Source organism: Haliotis rubra, unplaced genomic scaffold (assembly GCF_003918875.1).
Source record: "Haliotis rubra isolate DU_JTF1 unplaced genomic scaffold, ASM391887v1 Scf1264, whole genome shotgun sequence".
Taxonomy (NCBI): domain Eukaryota; kingdom Metazoa; phylum Mollusca; class Gastropoda; order Lepetellida; family Haliotidae; genus Haliotis; species Haliotis rubra.
In genome coordinates, this window is record NW_025765186.1 from 198921 (window position 1) to 219765 (window position 20845).

The window sequence follows — 20845 nt, forward strand, 5'->3', positions numbered from 1 at the left end:
CTCGAACAACCGCCAAACACACAAAACAAAGGCCACCTCTCCCTCAGAGGTCCCCATCGAGGTCCATAACTCCTTTGGCCCTCTGGATATGGAGGTAACTCCATCTCCACCAGACACAAATAGGAGTTCATCAAACGCTTCCTCACGTTCACGTGACATGTCACCAGTGGAAGCACCATGAACCCACAAAACATTATCCAATGGAATTGCAGAGGACTTAAGAATAATTATAATGAATTACAGCTATTGATTCAAGACTTCAAACCATCTGCGTTTTGTCTCCAAGAAACCTACCTAAAAAGGACCGATAAATTTGACATCCGTCGGTACAGTTCCTACCACTCCTTTTCTCCTCCCGGTGTAAAAGCTACAGGAGGCACTTCTATCCTGGTGAGGCAGGGCATCCTCCATAGCCCTGTTCCACTTAACACCAACCTACAAACTGTTGCTGTCCGCATAACTCTGAACATAGGGTTTACACTATGTTCCCTCTATCTCCCCCCACCTCAACTGTCCGCCTATCAGATCTTCAGAACTTATACGATCAACTCCCAAAGCCCTGCATAATCATGGGCGACTTCAGCAGCCATAACCCCTATGGGGAGTAATGATACAAATAGTAAGGGAAAGATCCTTGAAGAGTTTCTCTCAATAATGATGTATGCATCTTCAACGATGGATCAAACACCTACCTCCATCCTGCCACTGGATCATACTCTGCTCTCGATCTATCACTTACAGATTCTAATCTTTTAAATGAGTTCGAATGGTCGGTCCATGACGACCTTTGTGGAAGCGACCACTTCCCAACAATTCTTACTCCTATCAACCCCACGGATGAACCACCATCAACAAGATGGAATTTTACTAAGGCCAACTGGCCTTTATTCCAAACCCTATGTTCAGAAAAACTTAAGCCAGACAACTTCAGGAATGTTCCTGACCCCATGGAACTATTTTCAGACGTCCTAAATGCCATCGGAGACAAAAGTATTCCCAAGTCCTCTGCAAACCCGCACATACGCAAACCATGGTTTGATACAAACTGCAAACAAGCTAGGAAAAATAGAAAGAAGGCGGAAAAATATTTCCGACAACATCCTACAGTGCATAACCTGAATGCTGTTAAAATGACAAATGCCAGGGCAAAACGTACCTTCAAACAAACTAAACGCCGCTCATGGAGGAAATATGTGTCAAAAATCAACTCCGCACACCCATGTCCAAGGTGTGGAACATGATTCAAAGATCAAGGGCAAAGGGTCAAAATCAGGTGTTCACCACCTGAAAGATGGCGACTCCCTACTAACAAATAAATCTGAAATTGCAAACAAACTTGGCGAAACTTTGGCAAACCACTCCTCCTCATCAAATTATAACCCTCAGTTCCAGAAATATCAAACCAAACAAGAAAAGAAACCAGTCAATTTTAACTCTGATAATGGGGAAGATTACAACGAAACGTTTTCCCTCCATGAATTACGTACTGCCCTAGGACAGGCTCACGACACTGCGGCAGGAGCTGATGAAATCCATTATCAGCTTCTGAAACACCTCCCTGACATAGGCTTGGAAACACTCCTAAATATATTTGATGACATCTGGACATCCGGACACTTCCCCCCTTCGTGGCACAATGCCATCATCATCCCTATACCAAAACCCGGTCGCGACCATACTGATCCCTCAAACTACCGTCCTATATCACTAACTAGCTGCGTTTGCAAAACCATGGAGCGCATGGTCAACAATCGATTAATCTGGTACTTGGGACCAATAACCTCCTCAGTGATCTCAATGTGGTTTCCGAAAAACCGAAGTACCATTGACCATCTGGTGCGTCTGGAAGCATTCATCAAAAACTCCATTGTCAACAAACAACATGCAGTATCTATCTTTTTCGACTTAGAAAAAGCATATGATACAACATGGAAACATGGTATCCTAAAAGATTTACACGAGTTTGGATTGAGGGGTAGACTACCTCAATTCATATCTCGGTTTCTAAATAACAGACAATTCCAAGTTCGGGTGGGTTCCTCACTGTCTGACTACTTCCACCAAGATCAGGGCGTCCCCCAAGGCAGCATCCTGTCTGTCACACTTTTTAGCATCAAAATTAACAGCCTCACTAACGTTCTGAACAGTTGCGTTGATGGGTCCCTTTTCGTGGATGACTTCAATATTTCATGTCGTGGTAAGAACATGCACGCAATAGAAAGGCAGCTACAACTCTGCCTTAACAAAATCCAAAAATGGGCCAATGAAAATGGTTTTAAGTTTTCAAAATCCAAAACGAATTGTATTCACTTTTGTCGTAAATACAAACCACACAAGGATCAGACCTAACTTTAGATGGTACTCCCATCAAAGTAGTAGAAGAGGCCAAATTCCTTGGACTCATATTCGACCGCCACCTGACATTCTTACCACACACATAAAATATTTGAAAACAAAGTGCCTGAAGGCTTTAGACTTGCTAAAAGTAGTTTCAAATACAGAGTGGGGAGGGGATCAGACCACCCTCCTTCACCTGTACAGATCATTAGTCCGCAGTAAACTAGATTATGGCTCCATTGTCTACGGTGGAGCCTGCAAAAAACAATTTAGAAAAATTAGACTCTATCCACCACCAAGGACTAAGGCTCTGCCTGGGAGCTTTTAGGACCTCTCCGGTAGACAGTCTATATGCGGAGGCCAATGAACCTTCCCTTGAACAACGCCGCATTAAACTCTCACTGCAGTATATCACTAAATTACGTTCAAATGAGTCCAATCCAGCATACAATTGTGTTTTCAACCCGCTCTACGAAAACTTATTTCCTAAACTGCCAAGCCTGGTTCCACCACTTGGAATCAGGATCAAACCACACATAACTGCAGCTAAAATTGATCTCAACATCATTGCGCCTTACCGACTTCTGTCCTCACCACCATGGCAAATGGTGAAACCACAAGTCGATCTTACCCTCACCAAACTCAAAAAGTCTGAAACAAATCCCTTGGTGTTCCAACAGGAATACAACCAGTTACGTTCGAAGTATAACACTCACAGATCCATCTTCACAGACGGATCAAGGACGATGGCCAAGTTGCCAGCGCTACAGTCAGTGGAGCCAAGACTGTCTCCTCTAGGATCCCCGACAACAGTTCCATTTTCACCGCTGAAGCCAAAGCTATCTTCTCAGCTCTGACCTACATTCAACAGCAAAATCAGTCCAAAAACTTCATCGTATTTACAGATTCATTATCCTGCCTTCAAGCACTTCTAAACGTGACTTCAAGTCACCCAATCATCCTGGACATATTAGAACTGTACAACGACCTTTCTACTAGCCAATATGACATCATCCTCTGCTGGTTGCCGGGTCACGTCGGCATAGCAGGTAACACTAAGGCCGATGCTGCAGCAAAGGCAGCTCTTGAAAGCCCTATCTCCTGCTAATCCCGTACAGTGATTTCAAACCCACTATCAAAGCTATACTCGGGACTTGATGCAAAAGGTGGGACACTCAAGTAGGAAGAAACAAACTCCATGAATTGAAGCCAACAATCGGTTATACCTACTTGGGTTGCCAGTCAAGACGTGATGAAGTAATTTTACGACGATGTCGTATTGGCCACAGTCGGTTTACACATGACTATCTGCTAAAAACAGATGGGGATGGACCCCCCATATGTCTCTCCTGCGATGAGGGCTCTCACCGTCAAGCATATTCTGCTTGACTGTGTGGATTTTACATCTGCAAAGGGACTCGCATTATCACGCAACCAATCTGAAGATCTGTTCTCCAGCGTGAGCGCTCATCTGATACTAAACTACCTGAGGGGAAGTCGATCTATATCATAAAATGTAACTGTGTAATGTCAATAACAGATGTACCTGCTTTTCAATCTAGTGCTATGACATTCTCTGTTCTAAAATGACAACGTAATGAATGTATGTCTTTGAAACAGAAACCACTTTGTACTTACAATGTATATTAATGCAGACTTGTTCTCGTCACTATATGGCTGGAATAATGCCGATGTGACGTAAAGCCCAACTCAACTCAACTCGTCTTGAGACGTACCTCAGATAGGTCACACAAACAAGGGTTAGACATGGCCGATACATCGGTTTCCCATCCAGTCAGCTGCTGTCGATCGACCCCCTCCCGTCTGGTGTCCCGCTGGAGACCCCGTCGGAGGAGGGCATGGGATACAGTCCGCCGCCTCAAGAAGCGTCCTGCCTCCCCAGACGTCCCGTCATCGCAGCCAAAGTCCAAGAGGGCCTCGACATCTTCTCAACGCAGACTTCGTACCCCCAGGGCAGCGTCTACCTCCAAAGGGAAAGTCTGAGAAGTCGTCAAAGAATTTTTCTCAGCCGAGATCGTTCCAGCCGCCGAACTGGGCCTCTACGATGATCAACCGATCATCATCCCTGACGTACGCCACAAGAAGGGCCGGTGACAGCTACAGTGACATCAGCAGAGATCGCCATGCAGCCTGATGTTTCTACACTGATGTCAGACGACCTCCCTGAGGGCCCAGCCGCTAACATCACAGAGAGGGCACCGACTACTTCCGTCGCAGACCATCCCAGACGAGCTGTTGCGGCAGATCATGACCATGATGGAGGGCCACTACAGACGGGAGAAGCAGCCAGCCCAGGGCCTGAGCAACGCAGACGACACCCCAGAGGCACCCCCCGTCAGCGTAGCAGCCACGACGAAGCCACCTTCGAGAAGGAAGTCGCAGCCCACCTCGACGAAGGACCCAGATGTACAGCTTTTCGCAAGGCCTTCGCGAAGGCGGGAGAGATCATCACCGTCCTCGGCCTCATCCTTAGATGCGGACTCAGACTACCAGACCTCACGGAAGCCGTCACGAAGGTCAAGTCGCCGTTCCCCAGGTCCGGACGCAGAGGAAGCTTCACGAAGGCCTTCACGAAGGACACCTGACCCCAGATCGTCATCGTCCAGGAGGACATCGAGGGACTACACAAGAGCTTCGCGAAGCTATCAACATTCTCCTCACAGGTCTCCGAGAAGGTCATCCCATAGACGCAGATCACCAAGACGATCTCCTCGCCGTTCACCACGCCGATCTCCTCGTACATCACCACGTCGATCACCTCGCAGGTCACCACACAAGTCTGCACACAGGTCTACAGTCAGGTCTCCCCAAGCGTCACCCGACATAGAGATAGCAGCACACAGTCCACCATCAGAAGAGCATCAACCTCTCATCACCGATGCTGGGACAGAAGATGATGGAGGCATCATTTTCTCAGACGCTGAGATACGATATTGGATGGTAAACAACCTAGATCTCTCTTCACCGTCCAAGAGTGGCAACTCGGCGCTGACATATCTGATGAAGGAAGACGATGCAGACGCCGTCACCCTACCTCCGATCGACCCGATTGCTGCGGTGCCACAGAATCTAGATACAGCCTTCCATAAAGCCACGAAAGTTCAGACACCACATCTGCCGAACTTTCACGCCAAGAAGTTCTCAACGCACAACATGGACCCCTTCCTCAAGGCACAAGACATCGATGACAACTACAAGCTGATCAGCGATGTCAAGAACAAGAACTACAAGATTGACGATCGCAAGCTGGTGCAGATAGAAACCATGACGAGACGCATGTTTTTTGGCCTAAATAGATCTAGAACGATCAATGAGACACTTATCACCAGATTTCGTAATACGACCTCTGAAGATGATAGGATGATCTACTCGGCCCTACTGATGCAAAAGAAGGACCAGCAGTTCCTAACAGATCATCTCACATCTGTCTCAGCAGCGCTGACCTTAGCTCGTCGTCAAGGCCTCCTCGCTTCCTGCAGCTGGGGTGAGAACTTTACAGCTCCACTCTATACAGCCCCGTGGTCATCCCCATCCATCTTTGACGGAGGAATAGACAAAGTCTCCAAGGAAGTCACTAAGGACTCCAGAGAAGTCCTTATGATTAAGTCGATGGACTACAGAGAGCACGGGATAGGAAGATAGCCAGCGCCAGGGGAAAAGATTCTTTTCGTCGCCCATATGGCAACTATAGAGGAGGGTCAGGAAGAGGCAGGACACCCAGAGGTTCCCGCAACTATAAACGCTGAAAGACAGGTTCGGAACGACTGGAGTCTTCCACCCCCAGCCGTTCCAGTACAACCGTCACAAGTGGGTGGACGCCTCCAACTACACTGGGAGAACTGGGGAATGTTACAAGACCCTTATGTCTCCAACATTCTTCAACACGGATTTCGTATCCCACTACAGGCCACGCCTCCGCTGACAGTCAACCCTCACAAGTTCGACTTACAGGGCACAACAACTACCAAAGTTAAGAGAGGCGGTTACATCACTCCTAACCAAGCGGAGCCATGAAATTACTAGATCAAGAGTAAACATCGAACCAGGCTTCTACTCCCCAGTTTTCCTAGTGGTAAGAAAAACTCCAAGGGGAGAAATACAGACTCATTTACAACATGAGCTTTTCAACAGGAATTATCTACGCAAACCACCAAAGTTTCGCATGATACATCTTCCTCAGTTACGGCAGTTGATTCGCCCCATGGATTACATGGCCAGTATAGATCTGCAAGACGCATATCTACACATCCCGATACATCCCGAATCCAGGAAATACCTACGATTTACACTAGACGGGCTACATTACCAATGGAAAGTACTCCCATTCGGAATATCATCAGCCCCCTGGCTATTCACGAGGATAACGAAACCTATTGTCACCTATCTACATCGTCTAGGGCTACGCAGTGCGTTCTACCTCGACGACGGGATACAAGTAGATCAAGATCCACAGCGTCTCAAACTACAGTTAAACTACATCGCAAGATCTGCAGTTCCTAGGCATTCGATTTATCACGAATCTCAACCGTATCGTCGTACCAGAAGACCGTTGGCTCAAGATCCAACAGACCATTCCGCCAGCTCTACTCTCTCCGTTACCACTACGACATTGGCAGAGCTTGTTGGGTCTCCTCACATCAGCCCAAGACATGACAGTCAGAGGCAGATTACAGTTACGTCCGTTACAGGTCTTCATCAATGCACATCTCGACGACCTACAACCATTCAGTCTACCGAAACATCTCAGACCTCATCTACTATGGTGGACCAGGAGGTCGAATGTCTGCGAAGGTATTTGTTTAGCAGAGCAGAATTCAAAACCCATCTATATGTAGATGCGTCGCTCCAAGGTTGGGGAGCTCATCTCGCCAACCGGACGGCATCAGGGTTATGGAATCAGCAAGAGAAAGCAAGCTCCATATAAACATGTTAGAGATGAAAGCTGTAATCAACGCCATACTTCATTGGAGCACCATTCTACAGAATGCGCACCTAATGATTCATACCGACAACTCGACAGTGGCGTTCTATGTGAACAAACAAGGCTCAACGAGATCACTGAACCTATTGACTTTAAGCTTTCAACTGTTCGATCTAATCCACGATCTAAACCTACATGTCAGAGCATGTCACATTCCCGGAGCCAAGAATGTACTAGCAGATGCACTCTCTCGGCCACATCAACCATCACCGTCAGAATGGATGCTCAATACAGAAATATTTGCACAGATAATCAAGCAAATAGGAGCGCCGCTAGTAGATCTATTCGCCACACGCTTCAACAATCAGCTACCGACATTCGTGTCACCAGTCCCAGACCCACAAGCATGGGCAACGGACGCTCTAAGCATATCCTGGGAAGGCCTCAATGCGTACGCGTTTCCGCCGCCAGCAATAATACCTCAAGTGTTACAGAAAATCAGACAAACACAGAGCCTCCAACTCACTTTGGTCGCGCCCTACTGGCCAGCCAGAAAGTGGTTTCCCATTCTAATTCAAGAAATCGGTCAACCGAAACTAGAGCTACCAAAGCGCTCAAATCTATTAGTACATCCACACACCAAACAGGTGCACGGAAGCCCAGAAGTATTCCAACTTCACGTATGGACTGTATTAAAATGTGTTTAAACAAGAGAGGATATTCTACCAGGGCGGCAAAAGCGGTCACGCTTGCCTTACGCTATTCTACACGTAACTTGTACGACGACAAGTGGCACAGTTTCGAAAATTACGCAGCAAACAAGGGATTTACAGCGAGAGATGCTACTCATCCACAAGTGGCAGATTATTTGTGTTACTTACGGCAAAACAAACATTTAAAAGGCTCGACATTGTCAACATATCTTGCCGCGCTTAGTTCTGTGATTACTATGAGAACGGGTGTCAAATTGACTAAAACTCCAGAGTTACTGGCCTTACTACGTGCTTTCCGATTGGAGGACCAAAAGCGGAAGTTCCACGCCCCAGCTTGGGATCTGAATATAGTGTTACAACACCTCACAAGTGAGGCTTATGAACCGTTGGAATCGACATCTTTTGAATTTCTCTCACAGAAAACGCTTTTCCTGTTATCTCTAGCCACGGCAGCTAGGATGTCAGAAATTCACGCACTAGATTACGAGAGGATACAGTTTGATGACAATCAAAACACAGCACACCTGGGATTAAGATGGGATTTCATCGCCAAAAATCAACTACCAGTTGTGGTCATCGTTGTCGTCATGGCCAGGAAAAGATACAGATGCATATTGCAGAAACCAGGTAGGTGTACTGTATGCAAAAAAACACAGTCTTGCATGACAACACAAACAATGTATTTTCAAATGTATTAATGAAGGCATGTTGCCTCATCACAAGTTTGTCAAAATTTAGGGTACAGTATAATGCAGCAACTTACTGGGACACGAGAACAAACATGTAAACAGGGTTCATGTGTTAACTTGTTCCTTGATAGAGAAATTACCAAAATTGCACTGACAAGTTTGGCATGACAGTGTCTTTGTTATCTGCACAGGTTCAACAGACACACAGAATGCGTAAGTACCAGTGTTCGGGGAAGGAGAAAGGTTCTGCGTCCCTAAAACGCATAAGCCCTGGAATGGTGCGTGCGTGTGGATGCATTGCAGTTGCATGCCCGAGCCACAAAGTGGCGAGGTCTGTATGGAGTCTCACTGCACATACACGCACACGCACATGCACACGCACACACTATCACCACACCACCCACCATACAATTTTGAAATTTCCTTGCATTTCAGAGCATTTAATCAGCATTCAAAAGAGAAAGTAGACTTAAGAGAAAGTGTTATTTAATTATTTTTCCTTATCCTGACTCATGATCTTTTGCTTATCTCCCTTTCCATTGCGGATGGTAGTGGAACACTTGAATCCCTTGAAGTTCCCGAAGTGGACGTAAAAGTACACTGACCCACGAGCTACCTCCCTTTTCCCGCGCAAACAGTCATGTGACCAGCCTAACAAGTCACTCTCTCCCTTTTCGCCCAAGCGATTGGGTGAACACTGAAGTCCTGTATACTGCAAATATCCTTTATATTTAGATCCTATTTATCAAAATTACGCTATGTATGGTATTTAGCTATAACTATCATGTATTAAGTGTATAAAATATGAAGAAATTCTTGTAATTTGTTACACATTTTCATCGTAATGTAACTTGTTTACATTTCATTGTTTGCAAGCACCGGCTATCTGTGGCTGATCCTCACCCCCAATGCCCATCGTGCATTAAGCCATGTTCTTCCAACTCACGTTGTATATATTGGAGTGGTTTATCAAATTTGCAATTTAATCAATATTTGTCTTATATTTGTAGACGTGCCATGGATCAGGTGAGGAAGTCATCACAAGTCACGATACTGCAGATATACATAATTCTGGTGCTATGTTGAGTACGTTGCAGGGGCAGTCGTCTGTTATGGGGTCGAAAAAGAGGTCTGCTACGACGGAGTTGACGCCCTCTCAGAGTAAGAAAAAGACTACTACTTCATCCACAACGCAGAAAAGGGCATCCATAACTAGGTCAACATCGAAATCAACACGACCTAGCAAGTCAACTCATCAGAAGTTGTTTAATGAGGAGATAATCCTACCGCACGAGGCAGACGTGTTTGATGAACCACCGTTACTTCTGCCTGAGGTACCTACTGGATCGGGGATGCAGTCGACCTTCACGACTGTTAGATCGTCTCCTGCAACTACAACAGCGGGCAAGCTGTTTGACGACCAACCACCAACTTCTCAACGCAGTGAAGTTGAAGCAAACAACACATCAGCGTTCACGAACGCTTCATCAACGCCGAATCAGTTCCAGTCAACGCAGAACTTCGATCCAGGCGACTTTATGAGGCAATTTACTATTCGAATGATGGCCATGATGGAATGACGTTTTGATGAGGAAGCGAAGGTACGACAGAAGCTCTCATCAACTGAAAACGTTCGCAAACCCTCAGACCTAGTGAACCTAATATGCCTCACAGATCTACATCTGCAGACAATGTTGGCGAGCGTGTACGTTCGAGAACATCATCACAATCGGACGACTCTGTCATCATAGAACAAGATGGAAGGTTCGCGAAGGCTACTAACTCTACAAGAACTTAGTCTGCGAACCCTCAACGTTCGAGAACGCCTAGGTATCCATCCCCAAGAGCCATCCGTTCATCTAGATTCAACAGCTTCCACATGCGAAGAGAAGGTTTTGAAGGCAAGGTTCGTGAGAAGGAAGTTCGTGAAGGCAGGGTTCGCGTGAGACTAGTTCGCGAAGGGATGGATCATGAGACAGAGGTTCACGAAAGGATTAATCATGAGACAGACATTGGCAAAAGGATGAATCACTACATCATGAAAGGAAGGTTCGCACACAGAGGATTGACGAAGGCGTAGTTCTACGGAACAAGAACTATCTGATGAACATACTGACTACGTCTTCTCAGATACAGAGCTTACAGCTTGGATAGCTAATGGATTGAACTAAGAGTCTCCCTCCAAGGAATTGGATGAAGCTTACACATATAAGATGTGCAAGGACGACTTCGACTAGGTGACCATTCCTCCTATTGAGCCAATATCCAAGGTGCCATATCTTTTGACAAAGCTACTAGATTCCAGAATCAACATCTGCCAGCATTTAATGCGAGAAAATTCCCCTTACATCACATGGATCCCTTTATGAGAGCGCCGGAATTAGATGAGAATATAAAACTGGTCAACGACTCTCAGAACAAGGTTTGCAAGGTTGAGGATAATAAGTTGGCCCAACTTGATACTGCTTTGAGGAGATCCTTCTTACGATTAGCGAGATCCAGAGCAATCAATGAGGCATTGATTAATAAGTTCCAGAACCCCAGTTCGGAAGAAGATAGGATGATATAATCTGCTCTGCTCACTCAGGACTAATACTCCATATCGGATCATTTGGCCTCAACATCGGTGGGTCTCACCTTGTTACGGAGACCGGGTCTACTGACATCGTGTTCCTGGAGTGACAGAGTGACCCAACCGCTACTTAGAGCTCCTTGGGAGGCATCTACCATTTTCGGAGGTGAGATAGATGAAGCAGCTAAGGAAGCTACTCACGACTCAAAGGATGTCATGATGATTAAGTCTATAGATACTCTAGCCAACGTCATTCGTCATACTTCACATAAGTACAACAGCAAGTAAAAATATTCCGGTATCCAGAAGGCTAAGGAGAGGAACTACTCCAGCTTCAGTAGCGGGAAAAGCTCTTTTCGTCGCCCATCCGGAAACTACAGAGGGAACTCAGGGAGAGGACGTACTCCCTGAGGTTTCAGAGGGGCTAGACGTTGAAATTTGGTTCAGAACGACTGGATGCTTCAATCCCCAGCCGTTCCTGTACAACCATCGACAGTGGGTGGACGTCTACAAAGGTACTGGGAAAATTGGGGAATACTGGAGGACGTCTACGTCTCACAAGTACTGCAAGAAGGGTACAGAGTGCAGCTCAAGGCCACACCACCGTTAACCCCGACCAAATTGTCTTCAACTATGCAGACGAGCAAGCAGACAAGCTACAAGAAGCCATCAACACGCTTCAAACCAAGAATGCGGTAGAAAGAATAGATCAACATCATCTCACGCCAGGCTTCTACTCCCCAATTTTCCTTGTACCAAAGAAGAATTCCAAAGAGAAATTCAGGTTGATTTACAATATGCGGAAAATCAACCAAGACTATCTACTCAAACCGGAATGGTTCAGAATGGTCCACCTACCTCAACTCAAACTACTAATTCGTCCAGCAGACTATATGGCCAGCATAGACCTCCAGGGAGCATGTCTACACATCGCCATACATCCGGAATCAAGAAAAATATCTACGATTCCTATTCAGAGGTCAGCACTTCCAATGGAACGTCCTACCGTTTGGAATATTGTCGGCTCTGTGGTTATTCACACGAATAACCAAGCCCATAGTCGCCTACCTACATCACAGAGGTCTACACAATGCTTTTTACCTGGACGACGGCATACAGGTTCATCAAAGTGCCAATCAACTCAGACAGCAGCTGAACTTCACAATCAAGTTGCTCACGCAACTAGGATGGCTAGTGAACCTGATGAAGTCGGAGTTGGAACCAAAACAAGATCTGCAATTCCTGGGGATAAGATTCATCACAACACAGAATCGAATTGTGACCCCAGAAGATCGTTGGGTCAAGATACAAGCCATGATTCCTCAAGCAGTCATCTCTCCGTTAACTCTACAGTGGCATTCTCCATCAATCAGCAAGGATCAACAAGATCTCCAAGCCTACTCCAGCTAACATTCCAGTTGTTCAACATCACAGAGGATGCAAACATCTGGATAAGGGCGTGTCACATACCGGGAACCAAGAACGTACTAGCAGACGCTCTTTCCCGACCACTTCATCCATTACCCACGGAATGGATGCTCCATCCAGAAGCAGCTCATTATAAGGGAAATAGGATCCCCATGCATAGACCTGATCGCCACAAGGTTCAACAGACGTTTGTTTCACCAGTACCAGACCCCCAAGCCTGGGCAACAGATGCACTGAGTATATCATGGGAAGGACTAAACGCTTACGCATTTCCACCTCCGATCTTACTACCGAAAGTACTGTTGAAGATCAAACAGACACAAGCGCTACAACTGACTTTGGTCGCACCCTATTGGCCAGCGAGAGTCTGGTTCCTAGACCTAATAGAAGATCTCGGAAGTCCAACCCTCAAACTACCAGAATGGCCGAACCTACTCTGACATCCGCACACCAAACAAGTCCACAGGAACCCAACAGTGTTCCAGCTACACGTGTGGACCGTATCAAAGCCTGTCTGAAGAAAAGAGGATACTCCGCCAGAGCAGCGAAAGCATTAACCTTAGCGTTACGCAGATCTACTTGCAATTTGTATGACGACAAATGGCAGAAATTTGAACAATATGCAAGGCGGAAGGGCTTCACAGCTATGAAAGCTTATCAAACCCCCAAGTGGCTAATATCTATGTCACCTTAGACATCTGAAAGGTTTGACATTATCCACATATCTGGCAGCCATCAGCACCATCGTCACTATGAATTCAGGCATCAAATTGACGAAAGTACCTGAATTACTTGCTCTGCTGCGATCTTTTAAACTGGAGGACTAGCAAAAGAAATTCAGAGCACCACTGACTGAGTTTGGTTTTACAATGCTTTTAGCAATATTCCAGCAACATCACGGCGGGAAATGGGCTTCTCACATTGTACCCATGTGGGGATTCGAACCCGGGTCTTCGGCGTGACGAGCCAACGCTTTAACCACTAGGCTACCCTACCGCCCCTCAGAGCACCAGCCTGGGACCTGAATGTAATTCTACGTCATCTCATGAGCGATGCCTACGAACCTCTAGAACAGGCTACCTTCGAGCTACTCACACAGAAAACTCTGTTCCTATTTGCCCTAGCCACGGCAGCTCGTATGTCTGAGATACCTGCCCTGGACGAACTAGATTCGACACGGGGTACCGTGCTGTAGTACATCTAGGACTTAGATGGGACTTTATTGCAAAGAATCAACTACCTGGTCAACCAGTTAGACAGTTCCATGTGCCAGCGCTATCCACAATCCTTGGACCAGAAGACACCCAGGACTTATCCTTGTGTCTTGTCAGAGCCTTGAAGATATATCTTCAAAAGACTAAAACAAGGAGAAGAAAATTCAAGTGCCTATTCATCCCCTTGTCGACAGAGACATCAGTGGAGGTCTCAAGAACAACAATATCGTTTTGGATGAGAGCCTTTATACTAAGAGCCTACAAAGCAGCAGGATTAGAACCTCCAAGAGCTTCCAACCCACACGAAGTCGGAGCACTGGCGTGAACACTTGCTCAGCATGAAAAGTGCTCTATATCATCAATTATGGAGGGCTGCTTCTGGAAGTCAGATAGGGTGTTTGCCAACCACTACCTCCGAGACATAGCCACCAAAGACGTCTCCGGCATTCACCAGTTTGGGCCTCTTGTTGCAGCCCAACAACTAACGGTTCCTCAAAGGTGCCGAGTTGAAATCTCACCTTTTTTCACGTTGACTTGTTGATAATTTTACTATGGAAAAAGTTATAATTTGAAAGTCCATGCGCACAGTCCCAGACTAGGCTAGCATGAATGATTAAGACTCTGTACGGATAAAGATATCACCTGTACGTAAAGGGGTCGCAACTCATTAATGATAAAGATCTTATCTTAAGCTATGAATTGTTATAGATAACTAGTAAAAAGAAGATACTAGTATATCTTAAGCAACATGAATCTACAAGATTCACTTGTCTGAGAGAGAAGTAAGACAAGATTGTGGTCCCCCCGAGTTATAAAGGAAGTTGGAAGAATAGGATCTAGGAAATGACGTAACGCAGTTCCATGGGTGTGTGGGTGGGGGTGGGGGTGGGGGTGTGTGTTCCAGGACGTATTTATGGACAGCTGTTGAATTCAGGAAGTGGCCTGACCCACCACAAATTCGTAGGAATCTATAAGCAAAAGATCATGAGTCAGGATAAGGAAAAATATGTAATGTTTTAAGTAAAATTGACTCATGAGGAGAAGCCCTCCCAACTTCCCAGCTGGAAACACTTCGGATTTCACAGTAGATCCAGGTGCATGGGCATAAAAATCAGGAGACATTGAAAATTAAGGCTGGTCATATGACTGTTTGCATGGGGAAAAGGGAGGTAACTCGTGGGTGAGTGTATTTTTATGTCCGGTTCTGGAACTACAAAGGATTCAAGTGTTCCACTACCATTCGCAAGGGTAAGGGAGATTAACAAAGGATCATGAGTCAGGATAAGTATAAAATATCAATTTTACTTTAAAAATTACAGTTTTGTTTCCTTTAGGGCTGAGTTGAGTTGAGTTGGGTTTTGCGTCACATCGGCATTATTCCAGCCATATAGTGACGAGAACAAGTTTGCATTAATAAACATTGTAAGTACATACTCGGAATGAGTTCTATTTCAAAAAACATATATTCATCACATTGTCATTTAAAAAAGCCATAGCATCAAATTTAAAGGCAGGCAATTTGTTATTCACATTTCACAGTTACAATTTATGATAGTTACATTTCACAGTTACAATTTATGATACAAATCAACTTCCCTCAGGTAGTTCACTATCAGATGAGCGCTCACGCGGGAGAACAGATCTTTTAGGTTTGTTGCAACGTAATGTGAGTCCCTTGCAGACGATAAGTCCAGGCATTCAAGCAGAATATGCTTGATGGTGAAAACCTCATCGCAAGAGACACACATGGGGGGGGTCCATCCCCATCCTTTTTCAGCAGATAGTCATGAGTAAATCGACTGTGGCCAATACGACATTGTCGTAAAATTACCTCATCACGTCTTGACTGACAACCCAAGTAGGTATAACCAATTGTTGGTTTCAATTCATACAGTTTATTTCTTCCTACTTGAGTGTCCCATCGTTTTTGCATGAGGTCCCGAGTATAGCTTTTGATAGTGGGTTTGAAATCACTATACAGGATCAGCAGTGGAGATAAGGGCTTGACAAGAGCTACTTTTGCTGCAGCATCGGCTTTTGTGTTACCTGCTATGCCGACGTGACCCGGCAACCAGCAGAGGATGATGTCACAATGGCCAGTAGAGAGGTCGTTGTAAAGTTCTAAAATGTCCAGAATGATTGGGTGACTTGAAGTAACATTTTGAAGTGCATGAAGGCAAGATAATGTATCTGTGAAAACGATGAAGTTTTTGGAATGATTCTGCTGTTTAATATAGGTCAAAGCTGAAAAGATAGCTTTGGCCTCGGCAGTGAAAATGGAACTGTTGTCGGGAATCCTAGAGGAGACAGTCTTAGATCCAATGACTGTAGCACTGGCGACTTGGCCCTCATCCTTGGATCCGTCTGTGAAAATGTATCTATGGGTGTCATACTTGGAACGTCACTGGATGTATTCCTGCTGGAACATCAAGGGATTTGTTTCACCCTTATGAATTTAGTGAGGGTAAGATCGACCTGTGGTTTTACCATCTGCCAGGGTGGTGAAGACAGGAGTCGGTAGGGTGCTATGCTACTGAGATCAATTTTAGCTGCAGATTTGTGTGGTTGAATTCTGATTCCAAGTGGTGGAACCAGGCTTGGCAGTTTAGGAAACAAGTTTTCATAGAGCGGGTTGAAAACACAATTGTATTCTGGATTGGACTGATTTGAACATAGTTTAGTGATATACTGCAGTGAAAGTTTAATGTGGCGTTGTTCAAGGGAAGGTTTGTTAGCCTGTGCATATCGACTGTCTACCGGAGAGGTCCTAAAAGCTCCCAGGCAGAGCCTCAGGCCTTGGTGGTGGATAGAATCTAATTTTTCTAAATTGCCTTTGCAGGCTCCACTATATGCCATGGAGCCGTAGTCTAGTTTAGAGCGAACCAAAGATCTGTACAAGTGAAGGAGGGTAATCTGATCCCCTCCCCACTCTGTATTTGAAACGACTTTAGTAAGTCCAGAGCCTTCAAGCACTTGGTTTTCAAATATTTTATGTGTGGTAAGAATGTCAGGTGACGGTCGAATATGAGTCCCAGGACTTTGGCCTCTTCTACTACCTTGATGGGAGTACCATCTAAAGATAGGTCTGGATCCTTGTGTGGTTTGTATTTACGACAAAAGTGAATACAATTTGTTTTGGTTTTGAAAACTTAAAGCCATTTTCATTGGCTCATTTTTTGGATTTTGTTAAGGCAGAGTTGTAGTTGTCTTTCTATTGCGTGCATGTTCTTACCACGACATGAAATATTGAAATCGTCCACGGAAAGGGACCCATCAGCACAACTGTTCAGGACGTTAGTGAGGCTGTTAATTTTGATGCTAAAATGGGTGACAGACAGGATGCTGCCTTGAGGGACGCCCTGATCTTGGTGGAAATAATCAGACAATGTGGAACCTACCCGTACTTGAAATTGTCTGTTGTTTAAAAACTGAGATATGAACTGAGGTAATCTGCCCCTCAATCCAAATTCATGTAAATCTTTTTAAGATACCATGTTTCCACGTTGTATCGTATGCTTTTTCTAAATCGAAAAAGATAGATACAGTATGTTGTTTGTTGACGATGGAATTTTTTATGAAAGATTCCAGACGCACCAGATGGTCAATGGTACTTCGGTTTTTTCGGAAACCACATTGGAGGTCACTAAGGAGGTTATTGGTCTCCAGGTACCAGATTAATCGATTGTTGACCATGCGCTCCATGGTTTTACAAACACAGCTAGTTAGTGATACAGGACGGTAGTTTGAGGGATCAGTATGATCTCGGCCAGGTTTTAGTATAGGGATGATAATGGCGTTGTGCCACGAAGGAGGAAAGTTGCCGGTTGTCCAAATGTCATCAAATATATTGAGTAGAGTTTCCAAACTTGAATCAGGAAGGTGTTTCAGAAGCTGATAATGAATATCATCAGCTCCTGCTGTAGTGTCGTGAGCCTGCCCCAGGGCAGTACGTAGTTCATGGAGAGAAAAAGTTTCGTTGTAATCCTCACCATTATCAGAGTTAAAATTTACTGTTTTCTTTTCTTGTTGGATTTGGTATTGACAAGGAGGAGTGGTTTGCCAAAGTTTCGCCAAGTTTGTTTGCTATTTCAACTTTATTGGTTAAAAGGGAGCCACCATCTTTGAGATGGCGAACACAAGATTTGGATCCTTTGCCCTTAATCTTTTGAATCATGTTCCACACCTTGGACATGGGTGTGCAGGAGTTGATTTTGGACACATATTTCCTCCATGACCGGCGTTTAGTTTGTTTAAATGGTCGTCTTGCCCTGGCATTTGTCATTTTAACGGCATTCAGGTTATGCACAGTAGGATGTTGACGAAGTATTTTTCAGCCTTTTTCCTATTTTTCTAGCTTGTTTGCAGTTTGTATCAAACCATGGTTTGCGTATGTGCGGGTTTGCAGAGGACTTAGGAATGGTTTTGTCTCCAATAGTATTTAAGAACTCAGAAAATAGTTCCATGGGATCAGGAACATTCCTGAAGTTGTCCGGTATAAGCTTTTCAGAGCAGAGAGTTTGGAATAATGGCCAATTGGCCTTAGTAAAATTCCATCTTGTTGAAGGTGGTTCATCCGCAGGATTGATAGGAGTAAGAATAGTTGGGAAGTGGTCACTTCCACAAAGGTCATCGTGGACCGACCATTCAAACTCGTTTAAGAGATTAGAATCCGTAAGTGATAGATCAAGTGCAGAGTATGTTCCAGTGGCAGGCTGGAGATAGGTGTTTGATCCATCGTTGAAGATGCATAGATCATTATTGGAGAGAAAATCTTCAAGGACCTTTCCCTTATTATTGGTATCAGTACTCCTCCATAGAGGGTTATGGCCGTTCAGGTCGCCCATGATTATGCAGGGCTTTGGGAGTTGATTATACAAGTTCTGAATATCTGATAGGTGGACAGTTGAGGAGGGAGGAAGATAGAGTGAGCATAGTGTAAACCCTATGTTCAGAGTCATGCGGACAGCAACAGTTTGTAGGTTGGTGTTAAGTGGAACAGGGCTATGGAGGATGCCCTGCCTCACCAGGATAGAAGTGCCTCCTGTAGCTTTTGTATCAGGAGGAGAAAAGGAGTGGTAGGAACTGTACCGGCGGATGTCAAATTTATCAGTCCTTTTCAGGTAGGTTTCTTGGAGACAAAACGCAGATGGTTTGAAGTCTTGAATCAATAACTGTAATTCATTATAATTATTCTTAAGTCCTCTGCAATTCCATTGGATCATGTTTTGTGCTTCCACTGGTGACATGTCACGTGAACGTGAGAAAGCGTTTGATGAACTCCTATTGGTGTCAGGTGGAGATGGAGTTACCTCCATATCCAGAGGGCCAAAGGAGTTATGGACCTCGACGGGGACCTCTGAAGGAGAGGTGGCCTTTGGTTTTGTGTTTGGCAGTTGCTCAAGTTGTTTTAGTCTCTCTAGACTCTTTTTCCCTTTTTTGCTAGCAGTTTCTGTTTCTTTTTTTTCTTTTTTTATTTCCATTTTTATGTTACAATTTCCATTACAGCAGCTTTATGTTCTTCAATTGAAAGTATTTTAAGTGTACAGTGAGTAGTGTTGATGTAAATACATAATGTGTACATTACCTCTTATATATATAGTACACATATATACAAAATACATGTAGTTACAGTCAGTCAGTTATAGTATTTCGAAAAAAGTAAATGGAAGGATGACCAGAAAGAATGAAAACTTGCATAGTTACAATTAGAAAAGGCAATAAATTTTGAGATTTCATAATATTTTAATACTTCTTTTTGAAACCATATAAAATTAGGTTTCACTGCTTTCTTACTACATTTATACAACATATATTTGATTATTATTATCACCACATTAAGAGGATTATTATGTTTACCTTTAAATCCAAATAATATATGTTCTTCACTTAAGTGAATTTTACTTTCGATGTATCCTTCAATCCATTCAGTAAATTTTGTCCAAATATCTATTGCATATTGACAATTACAAAGCACATGTGCTATAGTTTCAGCTGGATCTTTACACAATGAACATGCTGGTGACTTAACATAGCCAATCTTATATAAATAACAATTAGTGCTGAGAATATTATGTAAAATCTTAAACTGAAACCATCTTAAGTCACTGCTTTGTGTACATCTTTTTGCCATCAAACTATAGTTTATCCATTCTGTTTCAGTAATGTGTTTATTAAGATAAAGCTCCCATTTGCTATAGCTTTTAAGTTTTGTAAATTTAGAATTTTGCAACATTTCATAAAATAATCTACTACCTGAAGTACTGTTGATTTTAGAAATATTATAAGGTAATATTGGTGTTTGAGAGATGTCTTGTATTTGACTAAAGTTAATTCTTTGTAGGTATTGGGCGATAGATTGTTTCAACCCTTGAAATGTTAAAAAGTCTGTATTCAAAGCATATTTTTGAATAAATTCATGGAAATTAAACCAATTTCCTGTATCGTTGAAGAAATCGTTAATATATGTTATACCTTTTTCATACCAATGGGAAAAATATACTGGCTTATTATCAATTGTTATGTTATTATTGTACCAGATTGACATATTCAATACATCCGTAACAGATAGTTCCATATTATCACAACAATTTAAATATGATGCATATACTGACAGTGTTTCCAAAACTGGTTATGGATATTTTGGACAATATTGTTTTCTATGTAGAAAGCATCAGCCAAATTTACTATTTTTGCCTCAACTAAATGATCATAAAAGAAACATGCCCATTTGGACTTACTAACAGATAGTCTTTTGATCCAACAAAGTTTCTGAGCTGCAATAACTTTTTCTAATATGGGTACACTTATGCCACCATACTTAGGCTGTAGTGACATTGTATCTCTCTTGACTTTATCTGGTTTAAATTTCCAAACAAATTGAAAACATTTCTTTTGAAAAGCTTCTATTATATTTTTAGGTGGGCTTGGTATACTGCTGAATAAATGGTTTA

General features: G+C 43.9%; 1 protein-coding gene across 2 annotated transcripts in view; it reads left to right on the forward strand.

Annotated features, from left to right (window-relative positions):
• The window catches only part of LOC124266554, a 45975-nt gene that overhangs the window by 15578 nt on the left and 9552 nt on the right, over nt 1-20845 (forward strand). Inside the window, exons 1-2 of one of the 2 annotated variants that reach the window (XM_046701360.1) lie at nt 8566-8619; nt 8873-8894. The exons of the other annotated variant lie outside the window; for it this stretch is intronic. Coding sequence (XP_046557316.1) covers nt 8580-8619; nt 8873-8894 — 62 coding nt within the window. The 5' untranslated portion in view covers nt 8566-8579. Of the gene's footprint in view, nt 1-8565; nt 8620-8872; nt 8895-20845 lie in introns of those variants that run through there. 2 annotated transcript variants of the gene reach the window in all.